This window comes from Macaca nemestrina, chromosome 9, assembly GCF_043159975.1.
Source record: "Macaca nemestrina isolate mMacNem1 chromosome 9, mMacNem.hap1, whole genome shotgun sequence".
Taxonomy (NCBI): domain Eukaryota; kingdom Metazoa; phylum Chordata; class Mammalia; order Primates; family Cercopithecidae; genus Macaca; species Macaca nemestrina.
The window spans coordinates 19,982,746-20,008,599 of NC_092133.1; the positions used below are offsets into that span (position 1 = coordinate 19,982,746).

General features: G+C 42.3%; 1 protein-coding gene across 2 annotated transcripts in view; it reads right to left on the reverse strand.

Moving 5' to 3' along the window:
* Positions 1 to 24,252, reverse strand: part of LOC105466939 (caspase 7) — a 51,045-nt gene extending 26,793 nt beyond the window's left edge. Inside the window, exons 1-2 of one of the 2 annotated variants that reach the window (XM_071069098.1) lie at positions 24,016 to 24,252; positions 6,504 to 6,613 (exon numbers count right to left, since the gene is read on the reverse strand). In XM_071069098.1, coding sequence (XP_070925199.1) covers positions 6,504 to 6,613; positions 24,016 to 24,237 — 332 coding nt within the window. In that variant the 5' untranslated portion in view covers positions 24,238 to 24,252. Of the gene's footprint in view, positions 1 to 6,503; positions 6,614 to 12,011; positions 12,126 to 24,015 lie in introns of those variants that run through there. The other variant, XM_071069099.1, reaches the window with a different exon arrangement.
* Between the last annotated feature and the right edge of the window lie 1,602 nt (positions 24,253 to 25,854).

Consider the following 25,854-nt stretch of genomic DNA (forward strand, 5'->3'; position numbering starts at 1 on the left):
TACGCAGCAGAGCAGCTCCCTCACTGCAATCTGTTGAAAGTCAGCCCTCAACAAAAGTGTTAAAAAAAAAATTAAAAGAAAATAAAAAAGAGTTAAAGCACACACAAAATTCAAGTCAATCCTCTCAAACTCTGTGGCTGCTTTACCAACTAAGTTTATGTAATATTCTAAATGTACATTTCAAAAATATATCAGCACATTCACCAGCAGTAGATTCCATCTCAGGAAACCACTTACTTTGCTTATTCATAAGAAGAAACTCCTTATCTGTTCAAGTTTTATCATGAGACTGCAGCAATTCAGCCACATCTTCAGGTCTACTTCTAATTCTAGTTCTCTTGCTATTTCCACCACAACAGGCACATCTGCAGTTACCTCCTCCACAGAAGGAAGTCTTGAACCCATCAAAGTCACCCATGAGGATTGGAATCAACTTCTTCCAAACTCCTATTAATGTTCTGACATCCTCCCATAAATCACAAATGTTCTTACTGGCATCTAGAATGGTGCATCCTTTCCAGAAGGTTTTCAATTAACTGCCCAGATCCATCAAAGGTAACACTATAACTATAATGTTATTCCCAACATTATTTATGGCAACTATAGCCTTATAAAATGTATTTCTGAAATAATATTTCTCAAATAGTAAGACATTATTTCTTAAGTAATAAGACTTGGAAGTTGAAATTACTCCTTGATCTATGAGCTGCAGAACGGATGTTTTAGCAGGCATAAAAACATTAATCTCCTTCTGCATCTTCACCAGAGCTCTTGGGTGACCAGGTGCAATGTCAATGAAAGGAATCTTATTTTAATTTGAGCAGCAGGTCTCAACAGTGTGCTTAAAATATCCAGTAAACCATGCTATAAACAGGTGTCATCCAGGCTTTGTTCTTCCATTTATAGGGCACAGAAACAGTAGATTTAGCATAATTCTTAAGGGCTCTAAGATTTCCAGACTGGTCAATGAGCATTGGCTTCAACTTAAAAGTCACCAGTCTGCCTGACAACAGAGTCAAGCGTCCTTATAAAGCACTGAAGCCAGGCATTGACTTCTCTTCTCTAGCTAGGACAATCTTAGATGGCATCTTCTTCCTATAGAAGGTTGTTTTGTCTACATTGAGAATCTGCTGTCTAGCGTAGCCACTCTCACCAATGATCTTAGCTAGATCTTCTGGATAACTTGCTATAGCGTCTACATCAGCACTTGCTGCTTCATGTTGAACTTTTACTTTATGGAGAAGGCTTCTTTCCTTAAACCTCATGGATCAACCATTGCTAGCTTCAGACTTTTCTTTTGCAGCCTTCTCACCTCTCTCAGCCTTCAAAGAATTGCAGAGTTGGGGCCTGGTTCTGGCTTGGGCTTTCGTTTAAGAAAAAGTTGGGTCTGGTTTGATCTTCTCTCCAGACCACTCAAACTTTCTCCAAGTCAGCAATAATAAGCATAATGTTATTATCCATGTGTTCACTGCAGTAGCACTTTTAATTTCCTTCAAGAACTTTCCCTTTGCATTCACAATTTGGCTGTTGGGCACAGGAGGCCTAGCTTTCGGCCTGTCTTGGCTTCGACATGCCTTCACTAAGTTGAATCACTTCTAGCTTTTGATTTAAAGTGACAGACATATTGCTCTTCATTTCACTTGACACTTAGAGGCCATTGTGGGGTTATTAATTGGCCCAATTTCAATAATGTCTCAGGGGATATGGAGGCCCAAGGAGAAGGAGAGAGACAGGAATGGCCAGTGGGTGGAGCAGTAAGAACACACTTAATATTTATCATTTAAGTTCGCTATCTTATACAGGTGTGGTTTGTGACACCCCAAAGCAATTACAATAGTAACATCAAAGATCACTGATTATATTTACAGAGATTATCCTGGGTTTGAACAACAACAACAAAAAAGATTACTCATCACAGACCATAGTAACAGATACAACACTAATTAAAAAACTGAAAATTACCAAAATGTAACACAGAAACACAAAGTGAGCATATGCTGTTGGAAAAATGGAGGCAATAGGTTTGCAGGGTTGCCACAAACCTTCTATTTATTAAAAATGCAATATCTGGGCCAGGTGTGGTGGCTCATGCCTGTAATCCCAGGACTTTGGGAGGCCAAGGGGGGTGGATCACTTAAGGTCAGGAGTTCAAGACCAGCCTGGGAAACATGGCAAAATCCTGTCCTTACTAAAATACATATAAAAATTAGCCAGGCGTGGTGGTGTATACCTATAGTCTGGCTACTTGGGAGGCTGAGGCAGTACAATCGTTTGTACCTGGGAGGTGGAGGCTGCAGTGAGCCAAATCACACCACTGCACTCCAGCCTGGCCAACAGAGTGAGACTCTGTCTCAAAAAAACAAAAAACAAAAAACAAACAAAAAAAACAGTATCTGCAAAGCACAATAAAACAAAGTATGCTTGTATACACTGAAAATTGTATTAAAAAATATATAATAGAATGAAATGGAAGTGATGATGGTTCTTGTTTAATGCCTTTGCCTTTTTCATCCCCTTAGTATTTCCAAAGATTTTTTATTGTTGAGCTGGACTCCTATGTATTAGTCTGTTCTCAAACTGCTATGAAGATGCTACCCGAGACTAGGTAATTTATAAAGAAAAGAGGTTTAATTGACTCACAGTTCCACATGGCTGGGGAATCATGGTGGAAGGCGAAGCATGGTGGCAGGGGAAGCAGACACGTCTTACATGGCAGCAGGAGAGACACAGTGTGTGTAGGAGGAACCGTCAAACACTTATAAAACCATCAGATCTCGTGAGAACTCACCATCACCAGAACAGCACGGGGGAAACCACACCCATAATCCAGTCACCTCCTACCAGGTCTCTCCCTCAACACACAGGGATTACGGTGATTACAATTTGAGATGAGATTTAGGTGGGGACACAGAGCCAAACCCTATCAGTCCTATGACAACAAAAGAAACACTGATTCCAGGAGGTCAACATGGGGCTGGGCTTGGTACCCTTTCATTCTTCCTTGCATCCTTCTTCCCTTCCCTCCATCCATCCATTCACCTATCCAAGAATAAGAATTCAGAATTCAGGACCGGGCGCAGTGGCCCACGCCTGTAATCCCAGCACTTTGGGAGGCCGAGGCAGGTGGATCATGAGGTCAGGAGATCAAGACCATCCTGGCTAAGAGGGTGAAACCCCATCTCTACTAAAAATACAAAAAATTAGCTGGGCGTGGTGGCAGGCGCCTGTAGTCCCAGCTACTCGGGAGGCTGAGGCAGGAGAATGGCGTGAACCCGGGAGGCGGAGCTTGCAGTGAGCCGAGATTGGCCACTGCATTCCAGCCTGGGAAACAGAGCGAGACTCTGTCTCAAAAAAAAAAAAAAAAAAAAAGAATTTAGAATTCAGAAACGAGATGACTATCACAAGGATGCCTAATAACATATTTATTGAACTGAAAAATGGTATCAGACATTTACTGACAGCAAACAAGTGTGGTACGGCTAACTGGTTTGACAGGGACTGGCTTTGTCAACTAGATTATAGAGCAGACAATTTTCATACATGAATGAGCTACATCAGCAGCTCCAACGTCTTGACAAAAATATATTTTAAATAGCATATGGTTTAAAAGCATTTTATCAAAAAAAGGATACTGACAAATGTTTATTAATGCTTAATTATCTTTTCTGGAACATTTTGAGTTAAACAGACTGCCTCTAAATAAAAGAGGAGCAAATTTAATTTACAACTGTTTGAAAAGTTTACGTACAAGTTTTTTGGTGTACTTCCCAGAAACTAAAAAAATTAAATACCTTGAAGGCTGAATAACAATTTCTTTTGTAAGTTAGGTAATTGCCAATTCTTTACTTCCAACATAATTAAGGACAGACCTAATCAAGTTGTCATTTTTTGGTCCAGAACTCAGAAGGAATTCAGAGAATTCAAAGAATTAAGTGACATGACTATAACAAACCTCCTACCATCTCATGTATTTATTCATGATTTCTCAGTGCTTCTTATCACTAAAAACGAAAAATAGGAAAAAGGTAATATCAAATTCTTTCTTATTCCAGCAATAAGTATTATTTGTCCATTTCTTTAGAAACTAACTTATTAAAAGCCCCTTCATTCCATTATAAGTTGAAACTTCCATGTAATTTCTATTTAATAATTATTTTGATGAATGACAATATATTAATGATATATTAACATTTATTTTTTAGATCAACTGTGAATTCATTAAAGCTGAAACAGTAACTTAGTCTAGGAGAACTTTCTTTTAATACTCATGATATCTGGAAAACTGTCTTAAAATGTATATGGATACACATACGCATACGTGTATATGTTACATAGGTATATGATGTGCTGTGATCAACAAGACTTTTAAGCAATTAAATCTATTACATCAGAAGAAAATGTGGAGGAAAAGAGAATGAAAAAACCAAGTTTGAGGGGAAAAAAGAAATATAAAAGTTCTAGCTGTTACAGGAGAGCTGTTCATGTATTTTTTTTAATGGATAAAGGTGGTTATAAAATCACTATGGATGTAGATTCCACTGGATACATTTAAAGAAATGACTTTGAAATGTCAGTATTTACAACGCACCATTTATTTTAATATTTTCTGGGAAGTACATCAAAAGGCTTTACTAAGACTTACAAAATGATTATTAAATGATTCCTGTTTCTCTTTCACTTGTAGACAACTTGCTGAAGTCAAATACTCAAAAAGGGTGGGGAAGAGTGAACTATTATTACATCTTTTGCAACTATCTTGACAAAAATGTGTATGTTACCTTAAAATACACAAGGGAACACACAGCTTTACATTATTTTGAGCACATATAAGCAAAGCCCCATGGCTCTAAGGGGCTTTCCCTGGGGAGTAAGTTGGCCTGTACCAATTTCTCAGGGTTTTGGAAAGTTCCAGGAGTCAGAACTGTATTTTCTGGTCATTTAATTGGATATTCTTGACTTTATTTGGCAAACAACAGAATCTGGGTCCACAGTGTTGGAGTTCTCCCACTTTTCCAAGTCCTAGGTTGGATGATATGACCCAAGGTCTGCTCTGAGGTGTTGGGAGCCTGGCTGCCCACCCCCCACCAGCTCTTCCCCTCCTGAGCACTGCCTGGGAGCACTCCCTAACCTCGGCCTTTATCCCCCTCGCTATCTTTCCTGGTAAGACGTGGCTTAGGGAATCCAAAGAAGTGTGATGCGTCTGACTCATGCTGCCTTCTGTCTCTCAGGAAGCTCCACTCACTGTCCATCCATGATCAAGGTTAAGGGAGGGTCTGGGGTTCCTCCAAGTCCTTGCAGTCCTACTTTTATTTTTTATTAAAAAAAAAAACTTGTTTTTTGAGACAGAGTCTCACTCTGTTGCCCAGGCTGGAGTACAGTGGTGCAGTCATTGTCCCGTGCATCCTTGATCTCCTGGGCTCAAGTGATCCTCCTGCCTCAGCTTCCCGAATAGCCAGACTACCAGCATGTGCCACCACACCCAGCTAATTTTCTTATCTTTTTTTGTAGAGACGGGGCTCTCACTATGTTGTCCAGTCTGGTCTCAAACTCCTGGGCTCAAGCGATCCTCAATCCTTGGCCTCCCACAGTGCTGAGATTACAGGTGTAAGCCACTGCACCAAGCTAGCCCTACTTTTAAAAGGCAAGCACACAGCAGAACCTTTAAGTGAGTGGTGCTGGCATTGTATAGTTTCTCAGCTTTATCATTTACTGTCAGCAAAAAGGCAAGTTATTAAACCTCACAGCACCTCAGTTTTCCTACCTGATAAATGGTGATAACAATAAAACTAAATGTGCAATTATGTAGACTAAATGCAATAATACAAAGCAGGCATACAAGAGTTTATCAATGAAGCTATTATATTATTAAATGCAAAATTTAGAATTTTAAAAGTGAACTCAAGAAAGGGGAAGGCAGGAACTAATGAACAGGATGCAATCCCCCTTCTATCAGTGGAATGAAGCAGGAGGCACAGGGTGGGCGTGAGTCACCCTAAAACCTCCTGTCTCTCAGCCCCTGGATTCTGTGTTTTTTGTCAAATTTGGTCCCACTGGTGGCAGCAGCCCAGGCTCTGTTCTGAAGGTGCCTGCAAATCGCCTCTAATGAGAACAGCCCCTGATTCCTGGGAACTGCTACCAGACACTCGGCCGCTGAGCAGGAGACTCCCAATGCTTGGTTTTGTCCATTCCTGGGCTTGGCCCACAGACAAGAGGGTGCACATGAGAACCCTAGCGTTGCTGCATACAGCCGCATGCAGGACCCTAGCGTTGCTGCATACAGCCGCATGCAGGACCCTAGCGTTGCTGCATACAGCCGCACGCAGGACCCTAGTGTTGCTGCATACAGCTGCATAGCCTTTGTATGTGGCTAGCAAGAACCTGTGCAAACCTCCCATGCTCAGCATGAACCTCCTTCCCTGAGTGTCCCCTCCCCATAAGTGGGTGGGGATGGCAGAGGCATGGCAGGCTGACGTGGTCCAGGGTCCCTGATTAAGCAAACCTACCTCAAGAGGAATGGTATAAACGAGGACCGGTCTGGCTTAGCATCCACTGAATCTTCATTTGCTGAATTCCCAACCCCCTGCTCTTCAACACAGCCCTGATCGTCTGCCATCTGGAAAGAAAAAAAAACAAGCCATGAGGTCAGTGGCATCACTGATACTGTGATATTTTTAAATGACACTCATTAGGTGACATGCTTTTCCATTATGCCTAGGGGTGAGCAGTTTTGCATATTTAAGATTCAGGGTTACTGCCCCATTAATGCATTCAAATATGTGAGTATGCTTACATCCCAGAGACTACATATGGCAGCAAAGAAAACAAAGTCCTTGCCCTCAGGGAGCTTCTAATCCAGCATCCACAATTTTGTTTTATGTTCACTGCATACAAGAAACAGTGGAAGGTCTGTCAACGTTTACAACCATGACAATTTCCCCCTAAATTCCTAGCAGGTCACGAAGTGCTCATACGCAGTTCAAAAGCAGCGACAACCTGGGGCATTAGGCTCTCTTTCCATCAGATGCTTTTACACAGTTCTAAACAAAATAGATTTCCATCAAATTACATTCCAGCTTGAAAATCTTCAAGAGATCCCCATTAACTACAAGTTCAAATCTAAAGCCATGTCCTCGGATTTTAAGGCCCCTTCTGATCTAGTCTGGGAGTCAGCACACTATGGCCCAACACTTGTTTCAGTAAATAGAGTTGTACTGGAAAACAGCCATGTCCATTCATTTATGTACTGCCTATGGCTGTTTTCTCTCTACAACAGAGTTGAGTGATTGCCACAAAGCCAAAAATATTTACTACCTGGCCCTTTCCCACCCCCACCCTCTGCCTTCATTTACTACATAGCCTTTGTATGTGGCTTGCTTATTTGCACTCTGCTGTTTGGCTCCCATAAGACGATATAAGTTCATCATGGCAGAGGTAGCTGGAACACAGAAGGTGCTTACTAAAATATTTAACTGAACGGAAGGCTGGATGAAACACACACCCCAAGGGAAAATAATTAGCTAAAAGTGATGTGGCTGGCCCAAGGCAGAGCCAGTATTAGATTCATTTTTTTTTTGTCTTTGAGATGGAGTTTCACTCTTGTTGCCCAGGCTGGAGAGCAATGGCGTGATCTCTGCTCACTACAGCCTCCGCCTCCCACGTTCAAGTGATTATCCTGCCTCGGCTTCCTGAGTGGCTGGGATTATAGGTGCCCACCACCACGTCTGGTTAATTTTTTTTTTTTGTATTTGTAGTAGAGATCGGGCCAGGCTGTTGGCCAGGCTGGTCTCAAACTCTGGCCTCCCAAAGTGCTGGGATTACAGGTGTGAGCCACGGCGCCTGGCCAGTATTAGAAGCATTTCTTCTAAATCAAGTCCCGTTTCCTTCCACATGAAGGGATCACAGATCAACTTTCAGGAATAAAGGGAAACTTCTCCAGACTCCAATTTCTACCTGGTCCCAACTGTTATTGGAAAAGGGTCCTGATCCAGACCCCAAGAGAGGGTCTGGACCTCGTGCAAGAAAGAATTAAGGGCAAGTCGATAAAGTGAAAGCAAGCTTATTAATTAATTAAAGTAAAGGAATAAAAGAATGGCTACTCCACAGGCAGAGCAGCAGCTTGGGCTGCTGGACTAGGGATACTCATAGTTATTTCTTGATTATATGCTAAACAATGGGTGGACTATTCACAAGTTTTCCAAGGAAAGGGTGCGAAATTCCAGGAACTGAGGAAGTTCCCCTTTTTAGACCATATAGGGTAACTTCCAGATGTTGCTATGGCATTTGTAAACTGTCATGGTGCTGGGGGGAGTGTCTTTTAGCATGCTAATGCATTATAATTAGTGTATAATGAGCAGTGAGGGTGACCAGGGGTCACTCTTGTCACCATCTTAGTTTTGCTGGGTTTTGGCTGGCTTCTTTACTGCAAAGCCTGTTTTATCAACAAGGTCTTTATGACCTCTATCTTGTGCTAACCTCCTACCTCATCCTGTGACTAAGAATGCCTTAACCTCCTGGAAACGCAGCCCAGTAGATCTCAGTCTTATTTTACCCAGCCCCTATTCAATATGGAGTTGCTCTGGTTCAAATGCCTCTGATACAATCTCTAAGCAACTTCACTGAGCAGGCCACGGTTGTCAGGTGCAGTTCTGTATTCCAGTTAGGGCTCACCGAGGGATGCTATCATTAAGTTGGAAAACAAGAAGGTATCTATTTTACAGAATATTTTGTGCCACTGAGCACAACAAGTAATGACTTTTGGAGGTGGAGAGAAGAAGGAATGCAGTTCAGAAGGAGGTGTCCCAGGAGGCAAAGCGACGATCTAGTGGCCTTGCACTCTGAATGGCATTATGGTTTCACCTTCCAGCTTATCTGAGGGTGAACTGGGAAGAAGGGAGGGAGCTAAGAAGAAGGGAAAGTCCTACTGCCAGGTCTCTACAATGACCAGGAGAAGTCAGATGGTCACCTTGTTTCTCAACACATCGTGAGCCTCCCTTCATCACCACCAATGTGTATCTGGTTGGGAGGCAGATTTTCCAGATTAGAACCCAAAGTTTCTCAAAATGGAGATAACCCACAGAGGAGATAATCGTAAGGCCACACACGTGGAAAACACCGGATAGCTTCTTTTGTCTCCTTTATGTAGACTTACTTTTCAACATAGATTGTTATTAACACAATACATACTCACATATTTTCAAAACTAATAAGTCAAAGTTTTTAAAAAAATTCACCAAAGACACTAACTTTGACATGTGGTGTTAACCAAGTTGGCCCTTTTCCAAAAGTTAATCTTAAAGGCTGAATTTAGGGTATATGATGACAAAACAATATAGCCACTATTTTTAAAAGACAGAAGAAACATCAGTGAGATAGCAGAATAGGAGATTCCAGTTTTCATTCTTCTATAGAAATACTGATTTTGGCAACTACACCTATAGACAAGAATACTTTTGTGAGGCCACAGGAGTCCACTGAGAGGTTTCAGCACACTGGCGAAGCAAAAAATCTAAGATTGGATGCATCAAAGAGTATAACAAGAGCAGTTCACTTTACCCACATCACCTCTCCCCTAAGGTGGCACAGCTCAGTGCCAGGCAGAGGTCCCTCCAGCTCACAATTCTCCCATGGGGGAAGTGAGAGTGAAGTGCGCACCCACCTTTCCCAGCCTAACAGGATGTTGTCTAGGAGACCCACTTCTGTCTCATCCCACCCAGAACACTGAGGGGAATAGCATGGCTGAATCATCTGGGGCAGCTAGGAGCAAGGAGAAAAAGCAGGAGTGCAAAGAGTGAACGGTTATCAACAGTCAGCTGTAGATTCTGCTACCCAGCTCATGCATTCTACCCTAAGACCCTCCCATAAACCCTGCTGGATGACTGGCCTATGGACCCCTTCAGCCAGCTGATGTGTACCTCAGTGCACAACAGTCTGTATACAACCACAGATGATGCATGGATCTCAACAGCAGGTATGGATACTAGCAGCCAACTCAACTTTGATGGATTGAGAGAAGACATGAAACTTTGAACATTTCAGGGTACTACCCTAAGGAATAAAGAGGAGGCTTTTAGCATGAGGTCTGGCTTTGCAGGATTGAGAAAATGCATATAATCCCAAAGAGGGATCAAGAGGTGTGGAGCAGGTATATCCATAGAAAAGGTGTGAGAGATCCCCAGAATCTCTAGCTGAGCTCACCGGCAAAGGTCTTTCTCTCCTAAAGCCAGTCAATAAAGATGGGAAGAGGTGACTGCTTCTTCAAGTGGGAACACACAATGCAAGGCTTCAAAGAACACAAATAATCAAGGAAATATGACACCACCAAAGGAACAAAATAAAGCTCCAGTAGCTGACCCCTCAAAAATGAATTACCTGACAAAGAATCCAAAATAATCATCTTAAAAAAGCCCAGTGAGGAACAAGAGAGCAGAGAGACAATTAAATGAAATCAGAAAAACAATAGATAAACAAAATGAGAAGTTCAACAAAGAAATAAAAACCATACAGACGAATGAAACAGAAATTATGGAGCTGAAGAATACAAGGTCTGAAATAAAAAATTCAATTGAGAGCTTCAACAGCAGACTTGATCAAGCAGAAGAAGGAGTCAGGTGAACTTGAAAACAGATCATTTGAAATTAACCAGTCAGAAGAACAAAAAGAAAAGGAGTGAAAAAGAGTGAAGAAAGCCTATGGATCTTATGGGACCATCAAATGAACGAATATATGCAGTATGGGTGTCTCAGAAGGAGCAAGGAGAGAAGGGTAGAAAGTTTATTTAAAGAAATTATGACAGAAAATCTGGAGAGGCAAATGAACATCTAGATTCATGAAGCCCAAAGAACCCCAAACAGATCGAGCATAAACAGGTCTACACTGAGACACATTACAAACACTGGTAAGAGTCAAAAAAGATAAGGAGAAAATTTTCAAAGCAGCAAAAGAAAAGCAACTGATTTTTTTTCCTAGATGGCAGATTGGAGGCATTGTTAGCATGCCTCTCTCACTTGGGAAGACAAAATAGTGTGTAGAGATTCATGCTGTGTACTTTTTTCCAAGAAGCAACACAGGAACTTAATAGGAAAGCTGAAAGAAACCACAGAGCCTTTGAAAGAAGTGGTGGGCTGCAGCCTATACCAGGTGGAAAATTCTAAGTCCCTGGAGTGTGAGGGGGATAAATTGTCTCTGGGACATACACTCCCACTGGAGAACTTGGCAATCCAGGCCATAGGGAAAGGTCTTAATCCCACCCAGCACTGAAGCTGACTTAGTGAGCACTGGGGAGCACACGAGAAGGAATAGCATTGGGATGTACGTTGCGTGTGCTCTCGGTCCCCAGCAGGGATAGAGGGAAGTCATTCCAGGTCCTACCTCACAGGTGACCTTGTGGATGTCTTCCAGCTAACTCAGTAGTCTGTCACAGGTTGAGAGAGGTTCCTAATTGACATTTGTGATATAATCTCGTGTGACGATGAACCCCCTTGGCCAGACCGAGGGGTGAGTGGGCAGTGGGTTATACTCACAAGCACAAGAGCTGGGTACCTTTGCTTCTCAGGCAGACCAGAAGGGGTGTGGCCTGAAAGCCATGGTATGTCTCAACTGGGAAGGCTTATGGCCTGGGGCAGTTTTGAGTTCTGAGAGCGGAATGCCTGGAACCTAGCTAGCTGCTACTAGTGGAACACTATGGGTGTGAGACCTATCTTGCCAAGTGCATGGGAACTGGGCAGGGCTTACTGTCACCTGCTACTCTGCACTCCCTGTGTGGACTTTCTGTGCAGCACAGGCAGCTGCGCTCCTCCCTGGAACATTACCCCTGCGGCAGGAGGACTGCCCTCTTATCCCCACTGGGGCCTCTGCTTGAGCCCCTACGTGGAGAGCCACAGCACGCACTTGCGTGACCCAGCCTCCACCTGGCTTTGCCTCTTTACCCCCTACTCCATAGCTTAACACAAAGAACAGAAACTTTGGGAAGCTCTATGGCCTCGCCCATTGTCTGAGACACCAGAGTACCTCACCTGGGTAACATGAGAAGCACAAATCCCACGGCTACCACCGCAGCTGGTGTTCTTTTCCAAGTGCCACCTCCTGCCTGGAGGCCAACAAACACGGTCCATTACAGCATCTGCTGGCAGAATAGCATAGCACTCAGGAAGGAGAAAACTTGTGCATGACCCCATCTGTCACCACTGCCTGCAATACCCCCAGCTAATCAGGAGGTCCTGAGTCTGTCCATATGATCAGTTCATTCCTACTATAGCTAGTGTTTGAGAAAGCCAACACACTAAGGCTATGTATAAGGAATCTCAGAGTCTACGTCACTCCCCTGCCATCCCCATCAGAACAGGTGCTGGTACCCACTGCTGGAAATCTGAGGGCAGGTCGCATCACTGGACCCCTTGCAGACTTTCCCCAGCACTTTCCTGGAGTGTGGCAGCCCCACTGGGTGGCTAGACCTAGAGGAGCAGCAGCATTCACAACAGTCTGGCCCTCAGGGCTCCTACTCCTAGGGGAAGGGGCAGTGTACCAAATCAAGGGAGTAACCCATGGGACGAAAGAATCCAGATGGCAAAGCTCGAGTCCCATAGCTTTCTGCTTGCGGGAAGTTTCTTTCAGCAGAGGCACAGGTGCAATGCTGAACTCAGCAGGGAAAGTCTGTGGCATTACTACAACAGTCAAGCAGCCCTGGTGCTTGTGACAGGTCTTGGAGAAGGAGACTTCTCCTCCTCACCCACCACTGCAGCTACAGCTTGGGCTTCTCCTACAGGAGCGTGGCATGGGTGCATCTGTAGACAGCCTTTCTGGAACACTTCAGGGTGACTGCATCCCCATAGGACAAGTGCCCTCAGGGTTCAGTCCTGCATGAGGGGTAGTCATAATCCCTTTCTACGTGGAATACCAGCATTTCTGCAGATGGAAAGTGGTGTCTGTCTGGTTTGAACAGACGGAACACTGGGTCAGGAGTGTGCATGGGAAGCAGATTTTTCTCCTGCTGGCCTGGCAGGGGAGCTGAGGTAGCCCCTTCCTTCCCTCTGAAAAGACCTCAGTGCTTTTCACTCCAGCTTCTCCAGCTGCCTATGTCAAGGCTGGGACCTCTGCCCACATTAGGTGTTGTATTTATCTACCTGTTTTAGCTACACCCAGTTTTTACCCATGGACAACTGCCATGCTGACCTGAAGCCTGAACTGTTCAACTCAGTAAATAAAATACTGGAGGAATGAATGAATGAATGAATGAATGAGTGTACACCACTGGGGATGAGCTAACCTTCAAGAGACTTTTGCCATCCTAACCCCATAAGAGACAGTAAACCTGCTCACACACCAAGCACATTGCTACTACATCTGAGAAAACCATCACACAAAGACTCTCTATAACCAAGGAACTCATACACAGTCTTCACCCCCAAAAGCACCCAGAGCCAAATTAGGTTACAACAAGCTATAATCATTGAAGTCACATCCATAAGGCAGAAGAAAGGAAATTAAAAAGCAACAGTTGAATAAAAAACAAATTAAAAAATAATTAGAAGAAATGGTCTATCCAAATGAGAAGGAACCAGAAAAATAATTCTGGCAATATGACAAAATAGGGTTCTATAACACCCCCAAAAGATCATATTAGCTCTCCAGCAAAGGATCCAAACTAAGATGAAATCTTGGAAATACCAAATAAAGAATACAAATGGTTGATTATTAAGTTACCCAAGGAGATACAAGAAAAAGGTGAAAACCAACATAAAGAAAGTTTTTTAAAAATTCAGGATACGAATGAAAATTTTTCTAAAGAGATAGATACTTTAGAGAAAAAAAAAAAACCAACAAAAAACAATCAGAACTTCTAGAAAGAAAGACACATTTAGGGACTTACAAAACACAGTGGAAAGTTTTAACAACAGACTAGACCAAGTAGAAGTAAGAACTTTAGAGCTCAAGACAAGGCTTTTGAATAAACTCAGTCAGACAAAAATAAAGAAAAAATAACTAAAAGAAATGAACAAAGTATCTAAGAAATATGAGATTATGTAAAATGGCCAAAGATAATAATCATTGGTGTTCCTGAGGGAGAAGAAAAAGTAAAAATTTTGGAAAATTTATTTGAGGAAATAATTGAGGAAGACTTCCCTGGCCTTGCCAGATATTTAGACATCCAAATATAAGAAGGTCAAAGCCCTTCTGGGAGATTCATGGCAAAATGGACATCTCCAAGGCATACAGTCATCAGGCTACTACTAAAGTCAACATGAAGGAAAGAATTCTAAGAGCAGTAAGACAAAAGCATCAGACAACCTACAAAGGAAAAGCTATCAGACTAACAGTAGACTTCTCAGCAGAAACCTTATAAGCCAGAAAGGACTGGGGCCCTATTTTTAGCCTCCTTAAACAGAATAACTCTGAGCCAAAAATGTTGCATACAGCAAAACTCAGTTTCATAAATGAAGGAGATATAGTCTTTCTCAGACAATCACATGCTGAAGGAATTTGTCACTACCAGATCAGCCCGACAAGAAATGCTAAAAGGAATTCTAAACCCTGAAACAAAAGGTCAGTATGCAACAGAATAGAACCTCTCAAAAACATAAAACTCACAGGGCTTATAAACCAATAACATAATGAAGAAAATAAAGTATCCAGGTAACAACATGATGAGTCGGTCACATCTCAATATTAATGTTGAATGTACATGGCCTGATGCTCCACTGAAAAGATAAAGATTGGCAGAATGGATTTAAAAAATCACAAACCAAATGTCTGCCCTCATCAAGAAGCTCAGCTAATACAAATTATTCTTATAGAATCAAGGTAAAGGGGTGGAAAAAGATACTCCACAGAAACGGAAATAAAGGCAAGCAGAAGTTGCTACTCTTATATCAGATAAAACAAATTTTAAAGCAAAACAGTTAAAAAAAAAAAGACAAAGAAAGTATTATAAAAGGATTGACCCAACAGGAAGATATTACAACCCTAAATATATATGCACATAACTCTGAAGCTCCTAGATTCATAAAACAATTACCACTAGACCTAAGAAAAGAGATAGACAGCAACATAATCATATTGGAGAACTTCAATACTCCACTGACAGTGCTAGACAGATCACTGAGGCAGAAAGTCAACACAGAAACACTGCATTTAAACTACACTCCAGAACAAATGGACCTAACGGATATTCACAGAACATTCTACCCAAGAACTGCAGAATACACATTCTTCCCATCAGCACATGGAACATTCTCTAAGATAGACCATGTGATAGGCCACAAAATAAGTCTCAATTAATTTTTAAAAATGAAAGTTATATCAAGTATCTTCTCAGACCACACCAGAATCAAACTAGAAATCAACTCCAAAAGAAACCCTTAAAACTATATAAAAACAAGGAAATTAAACAGTCTGCTCCTGAATGATTTTGGGGTTAACAATAAAATCAAGATGGAAATTTGAAAATTCTTCAAAACGAATAATAGTGACACAAGTTATCAAAAACCTTTGTGATACAACAGAAGCAGTGCTAAGAGGAAAGGTTGTAGTGCTAAATATCTACATCAGAAAGTCTGAAAGATCACAAATTCACAACCTAAAGTCACACCTCCTGGAACTCCAGAAGCAAGAACAAACCAAACCCAAAGCTAGCAGAAGAAAATAACAAAGATCAAGGCAGAATAAATGAAATTGAAACAAAAAAATACAAAAGGTCAATGAAACAAAAAGTTGCTACTTTGAAAAGATAAACTCAGGGGACCATTAGCTAGATTTACCAATAAAAGAGAGAAGATTCAAATAAGCTAAATCAGAACTGAAGATGTAGGTCAGGCACAGTGGCTTACACCCGTAATCCCAGCACTTTGGGAGGCCAAGGTGGGTGGATCATAGGTCAAGACTGAGACCATCCTGGACAACATGGTGAAACCCCGTCCCTACTAAAAATAGAAAAATTAGCTAGGTGTAGTAGCATGCGGCTGTAGTCCCAGCTACTCGGGAAGCTGAGGCAGGAGAATTGCTCCACCCAGGAGGTGGAGGTTGTAGTGAGCTGTGATTGTGCCACTGCACTCCAGCCTGGGTGACAGAGTGAGAGTCTGTGAAAAGGCTAGGCTAAGCTGTGAAAAGAAAAGAAGGAAAGAAGGAAAGAAGGAAAGAAGGAAAGAAGGAAAGAAGGAAAGAAGGAAAGAAGGAAAGAAGGAAAGGAAGGAAGGAAGGAAGGAAGGAAGGAAGGAAGGAAGGAAGGAAGGAAGGAAGGAAGGAAGGAAAGAAGGAAGATGGAGACATTACAATAATGTCTTTGTAGTAACCTAGATGGAGCTGGAGGCCATTATTCTAAGTGAAGTCAGTCAGGAATGGAAAACCAAATACCTATATTTTCACTTATAAGTGGAAGCTAAGCTGTGAGCATGCAAAGGCATTCGGATTGGTATAATGGATACTGGAGACTCATAAGAAGGGAGAGTGGGAGGACGATGTGGGATTTTAAGAAACTACATATTGGGTGCAATGTACACTACTTGGGTTACAGGTCCACTAAAATCTCAGACTTCACCACTACACAATTAATCCATGTAACCAAATTCTACTTGTACTCCAAAAGCTATTGATATGTACATATATATATGTATACACACACATGCGCACGCGCACACACACGCGGAAAAGCAACTCATTACATACAAAGAAATGTCCATAAGACCATCTGCGGATTTCTCACCAGAAACCTTGCAGGCCTGGAAAGAGTGGGATAATATAATCAAAGTGCTAAAAGAAGGAAACTGCCAACCACCAATGTTATATCCAGCAAAGCTGTCCTTCAGAAGAAAAGATAAATACTTTTCTGAGACACATGAAAATGAGGGTGTTCATCACTACTAGACCTGCCTTACAAGAAATGCTAAAAGGAATACTTCAGGTTGAAATGAAAGGACACTCTTTAAACTCACTGGTAAAGGTAAGTGTATAGTCAAATCCAGAATATGCAAATAATTTACAAGTGGTCTTTGACTTACAATGGTTTTACTCATCTTTTGTCTTTCCAATGCTGCAAAAGCAAAACACATCATGTAGAAACCATACTTCAAGTAACCATACACCCATTCTGTTTTTACTTTTAGTACAGTATTGATAAATTATATGAGATATCCAACACTTTATTATGAAATAAGCTTTGTATTAGATTCTCATGCCCAGCTGTAGGCTAACGTGACATGAGCATGTTTAAGACAGGCTAGGCTAAGCTCTGAAATTCAATAGATGAGTTGCATTAAATGCATTTTTGGCTTATGATATTTTCAACTTACACTGGGTTTATAGGGATGTAAATTCATGATAGGTTGGGGAGCACTTGTATTAATTGTGCATAAATCACTTTGAACTCTACTAAAGTTAAAAGACTAAAGTATTAAAAACAACTCTACCTTCAATAACTATAGATATATAGTTGTTAATGGATATACAATATAAAGAGATGTAAACTGTGACCAATAACATAAAACGTGGAAGGAGAGAATAAAACTGTAGAGTTTCTGAATGTGCATGAAGTTAAGTTGTTGCTATGGTCTGAATGTTTACATACCCCTCCAAAATTTATACACTGAAATCTATTCACCAATGTCATAGTATTAGGAGGGGGACATTTGGGGTATGATTAGGTCAAAAGGGTAAAGCTCCATAAATGGGATTAGTACCTTTATAAAAAGAGCTCTACCTTGCCCTATCTACCATGTGATAAGATATAATAAAGGAACAAGGAAATGAAACTTTGCTATACACTAATGCTGTTAGTACTTTGATCTTGAACATTCCAGACTCTAGAACTACGAGAAATATATTTCTGTTGTTTATAAGCAACCCAGTTTAGGGTATATTGTAATAGAATCCCAAATGGACTAAGTTGTTATCAACTTAGAATATACCGTTATAAGATGTTTTGTGTAAGCCTCATGGTGAAAACAAAGCAAAAACCTGTAGTAGATATACAAAATATATACAGAAAAGAAACAAAGCATATCACTACAAAAAATGATCAAATCACAAAGGAGGGAAGCAAGAGAGGAAGAGAGAAACAGATGAGCTATAAAACAGTCAGAAAACAATCACAAAATGGCAACAGTGAGCCCTTATCAATAATTTCTTTAAATATAAATGGATTAAATTATCCAATCAAAATACATACAGTGACTAAATAGAGTAAAAAAATAAGATCCAACTACATGATATTTACAAAAGACTCACTTTAGATTTAAGGACACACATAGGCTAAATGTGAAGGGATAGAAAAAGATATTCCATATTAATGGTAACCAAAAGAGAGCAGGCGAGGCTATACTTACATCAAACAAAATAGACTATAAGTAAAAAACTGTCGAGATAAAGAAAGTCATTATATTATAATTATAGATACCAATTTATCAAAGATATATATAAAAAAAAAAAAGATATAAAATAGTAAGGGACTTCAAAAGCTCACTTGCAACATCCAGACAGAAAATCAATCAGGAAACAGTGGACCTGAACAACACTACTCCAAATGGACCTAACAGACATATATACAGCATATCATCCAACGCAGCAAAATAGACATTCTTCTCAAGTGTACACAACATTCTCCAAGATGGATCATATGCTAGGCTACAAAACAAGTCTTAATTATTTTAGGAGGATTAAAGTCATATCATGTATCTTTCCTGACCACAATGGTATGAAAGTAGAAATCAGTAACAGGAGAGAAATTAGAGAATTCACAAATATGTGCAAATTAAGCAACACACGGGTCTTCTTTGAGCCAGAACAACAAAACTAGAAAACACTGATGAAAGAAATTAGACATAAATAAATGGAAAGATATTCCATGTTCATGGATTGGAAGAATTAATACGTTAAAATGTCCATGCTGCTCAAATTGATCACTGAACAGATTCAGTGCCATCCCTATCTAAATTCCAATGGCATTTTCACAGACATATAAAAAAATTCTAAAATTCATATGTAGCTACAAAAGACCCCAAATAGCCAAAGCAAACTTGAGCAAAAAGAAAGCTAGAGGCATCACATTTCCTCACTTCAAATGACATTACAAAGCTATAGTAATCAAAACCGTATGACACTGGCATAAAGCAGATACATGGACCAATGGAACAGAATAGTCTGGAAATAAACCCACACATTACAGTCAACTAATTTTTTGACAAGGGTGCCAAAAATATTCAATATGGAAAGGACAGTCTCCAATAAATGGTGTTGGGAAAACAGGATATCCCCATGATATAAAGAATAAAACTAGACTCTTATCTTACTCCATACAAAAAAATCAACTCAAAATGGATTAAAGACTTAAACATAAGACCTGAGACCTTAAAACTCCTAGAAGAAAACAGGGAGAAAGCTCTTTGACATTGGTCTTGACAATGAGTTTTTGCATATGATGCTAATGCACAGGCAACAAAGGCAAAAATAAACAAGTGGGATTACACCAAACTAAAAAGCTCTGTACAGCAAGGAAATTAAAAAAAAAAAAAAAAAAGCAAACTATGGAATGGGAGAAAATATTTACAAACCATATATCTGAAAAGGGGTTAATATCCAAAACACACAAGGAACTCACATAACACAATAGCAAAAAAAAAAAAAAAGACAACAACCCAATTTTAAAAATGGGCAAAGAACCTGAATAGACATTTCTCTAAAGACATACAAATAGGCAACAGGTATATGAAAAGGTGCTCAGTGTCCCTAATCATCAGGGAAATGCAAAGCAAAACCACAATAAGATATCATCTCACAACTGTTAGGATAGCTGTTTTAAATATGTATATATATTTTTAAATATATATGGTATACCATACACAATATGTGTATGGTATACACATACACATATGCATATATAATGTGTATGTGTATGTATATATGTGTGCGTGTATAAAGGTAAGTGTTAGCAAGGATGTGAAAAAAGGGAACTCTTCTATACTGTTGGTGGGAATATAAATTGGTACAGCCATTATGGAAAACAGTCTAGAGATTTCTCAAAAAATTAAAACTAGAAATTGCATATGATCCAATAATCTTACTTCTGGCTATATATCCAGAGAAACTGAAATCAGGATCTCAAAAAGATACCTGCACTCCCACATTCACTGTAGCATTATGGAAACAATCTAAATGTCCATCAATGAATGAACAGATAAAGAATATGTGGTATACACACACAATGGAATATTATTCTGCCACAAAAAGGAAGGAAATCCTCCATCTGTGACAAGATGGATGGACTTGAAGAGCATTATGCTAAGTGAGATAAGCCAGACACAAAAAGACAATTACTGTATGATCTCACATCTATGTGGAATCTAACAGAGTCAAACTCATTCAAATGGAGAATAGAATGGAGGTTGCCAGAAGTCGGGGGTGGGGGCAGCGAGGAGGAAATGGGGAAGTGATAGTTAAAGGGTACAAAGTTTCAGTTGTGCAAGATGAATAAATTCTAGAGATCTACTATACAGCATAGTGCCTATAGCTAACAATACTATATGGTATACTTACAATTTGCTAAAAGGGTAGATCTTATGGTGATTGTTCTTACCACACAAAAAATACTAGTATTGGCCAGGCGCAGTGGCTCACGCCTGTAATCCCAGCACTTTGGGAGGCCAAGGCAGGCGGATCACGAGGTCAAGAGATCGAGACCATCCTGGCCAACATGGTGAAACCCCGTCTCTATTAAAAATACAAAAATTAGCTGGGCATGGTGGCGCACACCTGTAGTCCCAGCTATTTGGGAGGCTGAGGCAGGGGAATCGCTTGAGCCCAGGAGGCGGAGGTTGCAGTTAGCCAAGACTGCACCACTACACTCCAGCCTGGTGACAGAGCGAGACTCCATCTCGGAAAATAATAATAATAATAAAAATAAAATAATAATAGTATTAAAGGGTGTGGGAGGAAACTTTAGGAGGTGGTGGCTTTGTTGAGGTGGTGATGATTTCATGGGTGTATCTCTGCTTATCCCCAAATTTGTTATGTATGCATGCATTAAATAGGCCTAGCTTTTTATATTTCAACTATACCTTAATAAAGTGGTTTTGAAAAAGGGGAAGGCCCTAAGCAAAATGGCTCCTAAGAAAGCCAAGCCTTTGTTTTGATAGCCCTAAGCAACCTATGGAATGGGAGAAAATATTTACAAACCATATATCTGAAAAGGGGTTAATGTCCAAAATACACAAGGAACTCACAACAGAACAGCAAAAAAGCAAATAACCCAATTTTAAAAATGGGCAAAGAACCTGAATTTTTGGAGACTTTTGGAGACTCCCACTAGGAATTAGGGACATACTTGTGAGCAAATTGAGCTTGTCCTGCCATGTTGATAAACAGACATGAAAAAAAGGATGGCGTCTAGGTTGAAATGCAACTGTGTTGTGTGCCTTGAGGGTGAACAATCTGTAACCATACCAGGGAAACTCAAGAACCTCACAGAAATTAGGGAAAGTTCTCAGGGGAGGAAATGTCTGACTTGAGAACCGAAAAGGTTCGGGAAGCAGGGAGGGTAGGTGGGAGCCATGCAGGCAGAGAGAACCGTGCACTCATTAAACATTTGAAATGTTCCATCAAAGGATGGGTATAAACTCCTCATCCTTCTCAGACACTAAGAGAGGGCTTTGGACTTAGCTACTGAGATGTAAAATTCAGGCTGATTTCTGTGGCTCAATGATGGGACACTTTCTAGAACTTTCCCTCCAAACAGTAGGCCATTAGGTCTTCTGTCTGAAACCTACAGTATCCTTCTAGGTTGATGCTAAACACTGTCTACAGTGACAGAAAGGGTCTCTTCTAACAATTCAAGTCAGCAGTGGTGGGACTTGGCTTTTTCAAATCTGTAAAGCTAAACAGTTACTTTCTTATTCCTATGAGACTGGGCTTGATTTTTGGAACCTCCAAAGGGCAATCATAGCCCAGGGTGGTAACCAGGTGGGGGTGTCTGATCTCAGACACTTCATTTCAGTCACACCAAGACCTGGTTTTGACCCCTTATTTCCTCCTTTCATCATCACAGTGCACCAAGAAAATCCAGACCTATCTCAGTTCTGCCAAGCTGCCCGGAGAGGGTACGCCTGGCATTATTTTCTCATATCTGTCCCCTTTTTAGGGTCCAGACTGCAAAGAGCAGCCATTTGAGGGAGACTGCTTATCCCACTGTTAAATATGTCTAACTTCTCTTTAAATGAAATATGTCTAACTTCTCTTTAAATAAATTAATACATGAGACACTCAAAGCGCTAACAATGCCAGGCACACAGTAAATCTCGGTTAGTCACTGTAACTCTTATTCTTACTATTCGTCACCAAGATTGTCGCTGTTTGCAGACTGAGACCTCATCTTAATCTTTTTTTTTTTTTTTTTTGGATCACAGAAAAGTGTCAGGTACATGACAGGCACCAAATCCATTTTTCTTTATAAACCTAACTTAAATGTATTTTCGAATCCTTCAGCCCCTTGAATAAACTACTGTCCAAACAACAGAACCAAGGAGACCCAAGAGGGTGGTTGAGAACCCTGAGATCTGGGGCTGAATCAGTTCTTCCACATATTAGCCATGGGACCTCAGGAAAAGTGTTCAACCTCTCTAAGTCTCAGTTTCCTCATCTGCAAAATGGGAAAACAATGGTACTTATGTCACAAGTGGTTGGGAGGATGAATGAAACAATGCACGTAAAATGCTAGGCACTGGGTGGCACATTCTAAATCGTCAAGAAATATTTCCATTATCACCAATGTCCACGAGACTAAGACGATTTACAACTGTCCACCTTCGCCTTTATTTCAAAACCACATCCATATTTTAAAAAAGATTTTGTAGAGACTGAAAAAAAATTCCTGCAGTGATTGTTTCCAAATATATTGACCAGGGGCCCACATGTTGGTACACAGCTGGCCAGGAAGTCACTGTCCAGCTATTGTCTGAACTTTTTACTTTCATGAAGGGGGAAATGGACTGCAGCTGCTTCCCTTGAAAAGTGACATCATACATTTGTGCCTCACTTCCTGCCCAAATAAAAACAATCTTCCTAAAGGGCACACAGAGAAGACCTGAAAACTTCCCCCTCCCTCTTGCCTCTAGCAGCTGGGAGGGGGAAAGGGAGGCTCTACTGGGCACTCAAGCGCTCCGCTGTGTCACCCGAAGCTCACGGCGCTGCTAGACCAGGGCCTTTACTTTGGTATTGCAGAAACTTCAGCTTCTTCAGAGATGTTAAGTAACCCGCCCAAAGCCACACAGTTTACAGGTGGGGGAAGGTGGACTGTGAATCTAGGCAATGGCCATACCAAGGGTGAAGGTCAGGCTGGCGAGACCCAAAAGGAGGAAATAGCCTGTAAATTGAGACAACAGGGAGGGCCACGTCAACTAGCCCGAGAGCCCAGAAGTTCAAGAGTTAAAGATCTGGAAATGATACACCCACAATCACTCACAAGTAATTTTACTGCTCCATAAACCGCAAAGCTGTCTCCTGGAGCCTAACACTCCACCCGTTTAAATGTCTCCTGCCTTGTTTCCACCTCCTCAAGGTCCCTCTAAGGGCCCTGCAGCAAGGACGCTCAGCTCCAGGGTACTCAGCCTTGACACAGCCACTGCCGCGAACCACGTACTATAATCAACTCTGTTCATCCCCGCAACAGTCAGCGGCGATCACCGTGGTTCCCATTTAACAGAGAGAGGGTTAAGGTCCCGCCGTCTGCAGGCAAGGGGCGGGGACCAGAACCCAGGTAAAGGAGCCCTGGCTGTTAGCCGCTGTGCCAGATCACGAACCCTCCTCTCCTAAATCTCGAGAGGGAAGGGAGGACAAGCTGAACAAGGCAAGCGATGGAGAGGGCAGAAACGGCTCTCTCCAAAGTTTCAGCGCAGGCCGTCGGGGCCACTCTCACTCAACCAGGCTCCCCTACACGCTGGGGGCAGAGAGGGGACTAGGAAGCCGACAGGAAGGAGGGAGGCCAGACGCGCACGGCCGGCGGGCTGGGGAAGCGCCGGCCGAGGCGGGGGCTCTAGTTACCGTTCCCACGGCGGTAGGGCGGCTGGGGCTGGCAGGCTCTCTCTGTCGCTCCGCAGCGAGGCTCTGGGGCCCCTTTAGCGAAAGCGAAACTAAAAGCCCTAGCGCCGCGGAGGGAGGGGCCGCCCCGGGTAGGGCCGGGCGGGGCTTGCGCCGCCCCTTCCTCGGGACAGAGCGCTCGGCAGGGGTGGAAGAGCCCAAAGCGACAAGCGCCGCCGCACGCATAATCCCTGGAGGGCGCCTCTGCAAAGCTGGCGCGCGCTCTACAAAGTTGGCCACTCGCTCTGCAAAGTTGAGCCTGCGCACGGGAGAGCGCGCACAGCAAAGTTTGCAGTTTTCCGGAACAGCCCAGCCACCGCGGGCTGTTCCGGGAAAAAAACAAATCTGCCAAACTGGCCGCGCTCCAAGTGACCCAAAGAGCGCAGACTTCGCGGCGGCGCTCAATGGTGGGGCGCTCATGTGGTCACCTCCACTTCCCTGCCCCCAGTGTAGACCTCGACCTGGGCCTTCGCATGAACTCGGAGACCGCTTTCCCATAGCCAGAGGCTCTTCCCTAGCGAAACTGGGATCCCAGCTGGAACTGCTCGCGTCCCCCCGGGGGACTCCGCGCCTGTTTCTGCATGCGTAGCCCCCAAGGCTGATCCGCTTCGGGCCAGCTGTGGCATCCGCTGTGGTCTCCTAGACGTTGCTTTGCGGGGGCGCCCTCCTGGGCGCGTGGGCGTAGGACGCTCTCCCAGCTTTGAAGGAAATACCCACCTGGCAGCCCAGCTAGCTGGTGGAGATGCTGCTCCCGAATCTTTCGGGAAATGTTTGTTGTGCGCCCCCATGTGTCAGGGACTGGGTGTGCGGCCGGGAGTCAGTCAAACAAGGGAGAGACCGAGCACTTCCACGGATTCTAGTTCACCCCCGGATTCTAGTTCACCCCAACCCCACAGCACACACATACACACACACACACACACACACGCACGGATTCCAGTTCACCCTGACCCCACAAAACACATACACACACACGCATTCCAGTTCACCCTGACCCCACAAAACACACATACACACACGTACACACACACGTCTTTCTTCACCCTGGCTCAAGGAAGCAACTAAACTCAATCACACTGAGGTGTAAAATATCTGAGAAGAAATTGTAGTTTTATTCATATCAGAGATACAGTATTTACTTTTAGGAACCACCAAATCCTTGCATGAATGGAGTACATGCTTAGTGGTCTGAAATCAGGCAAGAACGCCATCTTCTCTTTTTGTTTGTTTGCTTTCCTGTGGGCCTGAGACTTCAGTATTTGTCTCTCAAATCTCTCCAGGTGAGGACGCTTTCTTGGTTTGAAAAAAAAGACTGACCCCTGGCAAGTGTAAGGGAATAATTATAATTGATTAACTTATGGGAAAATCCTGAATCCCTGAATATTTTTAACCAGCAGTGACACAATTTCTAATGTGGCTGCCCTAGTCTTTTTTTTTTAATACCCAAGTTCCCGAAATGTTGGAGGTAAACTAAGCCATTCAGACACTAAGATAATTTGTTTTGTAAAGAAATTCAAGGCTGGGCACGGTGGCTCACGCCTGTAATCCCAGCACTTTGGGAGGCCGAGACGGGTGGATCATGAGGTCAGGAGATTGACACCATCCTGGCTAACATGGTGAAACCCCGTCTCTACTAAAAATACAAAAAATTAGCTGGGCGTGGTGGTGGGCGGCTGTAGTCCCAGCTACTTGGGAGGCTGAGGCAAGAGAATGGCGCGAACCCAGGAGGCGGAGCTTGCAGTGAGCCAAGATTGTTCCACGGCACTCCAGCCTGGGCGACAGAGTGAGATTCCATCTCAAAAA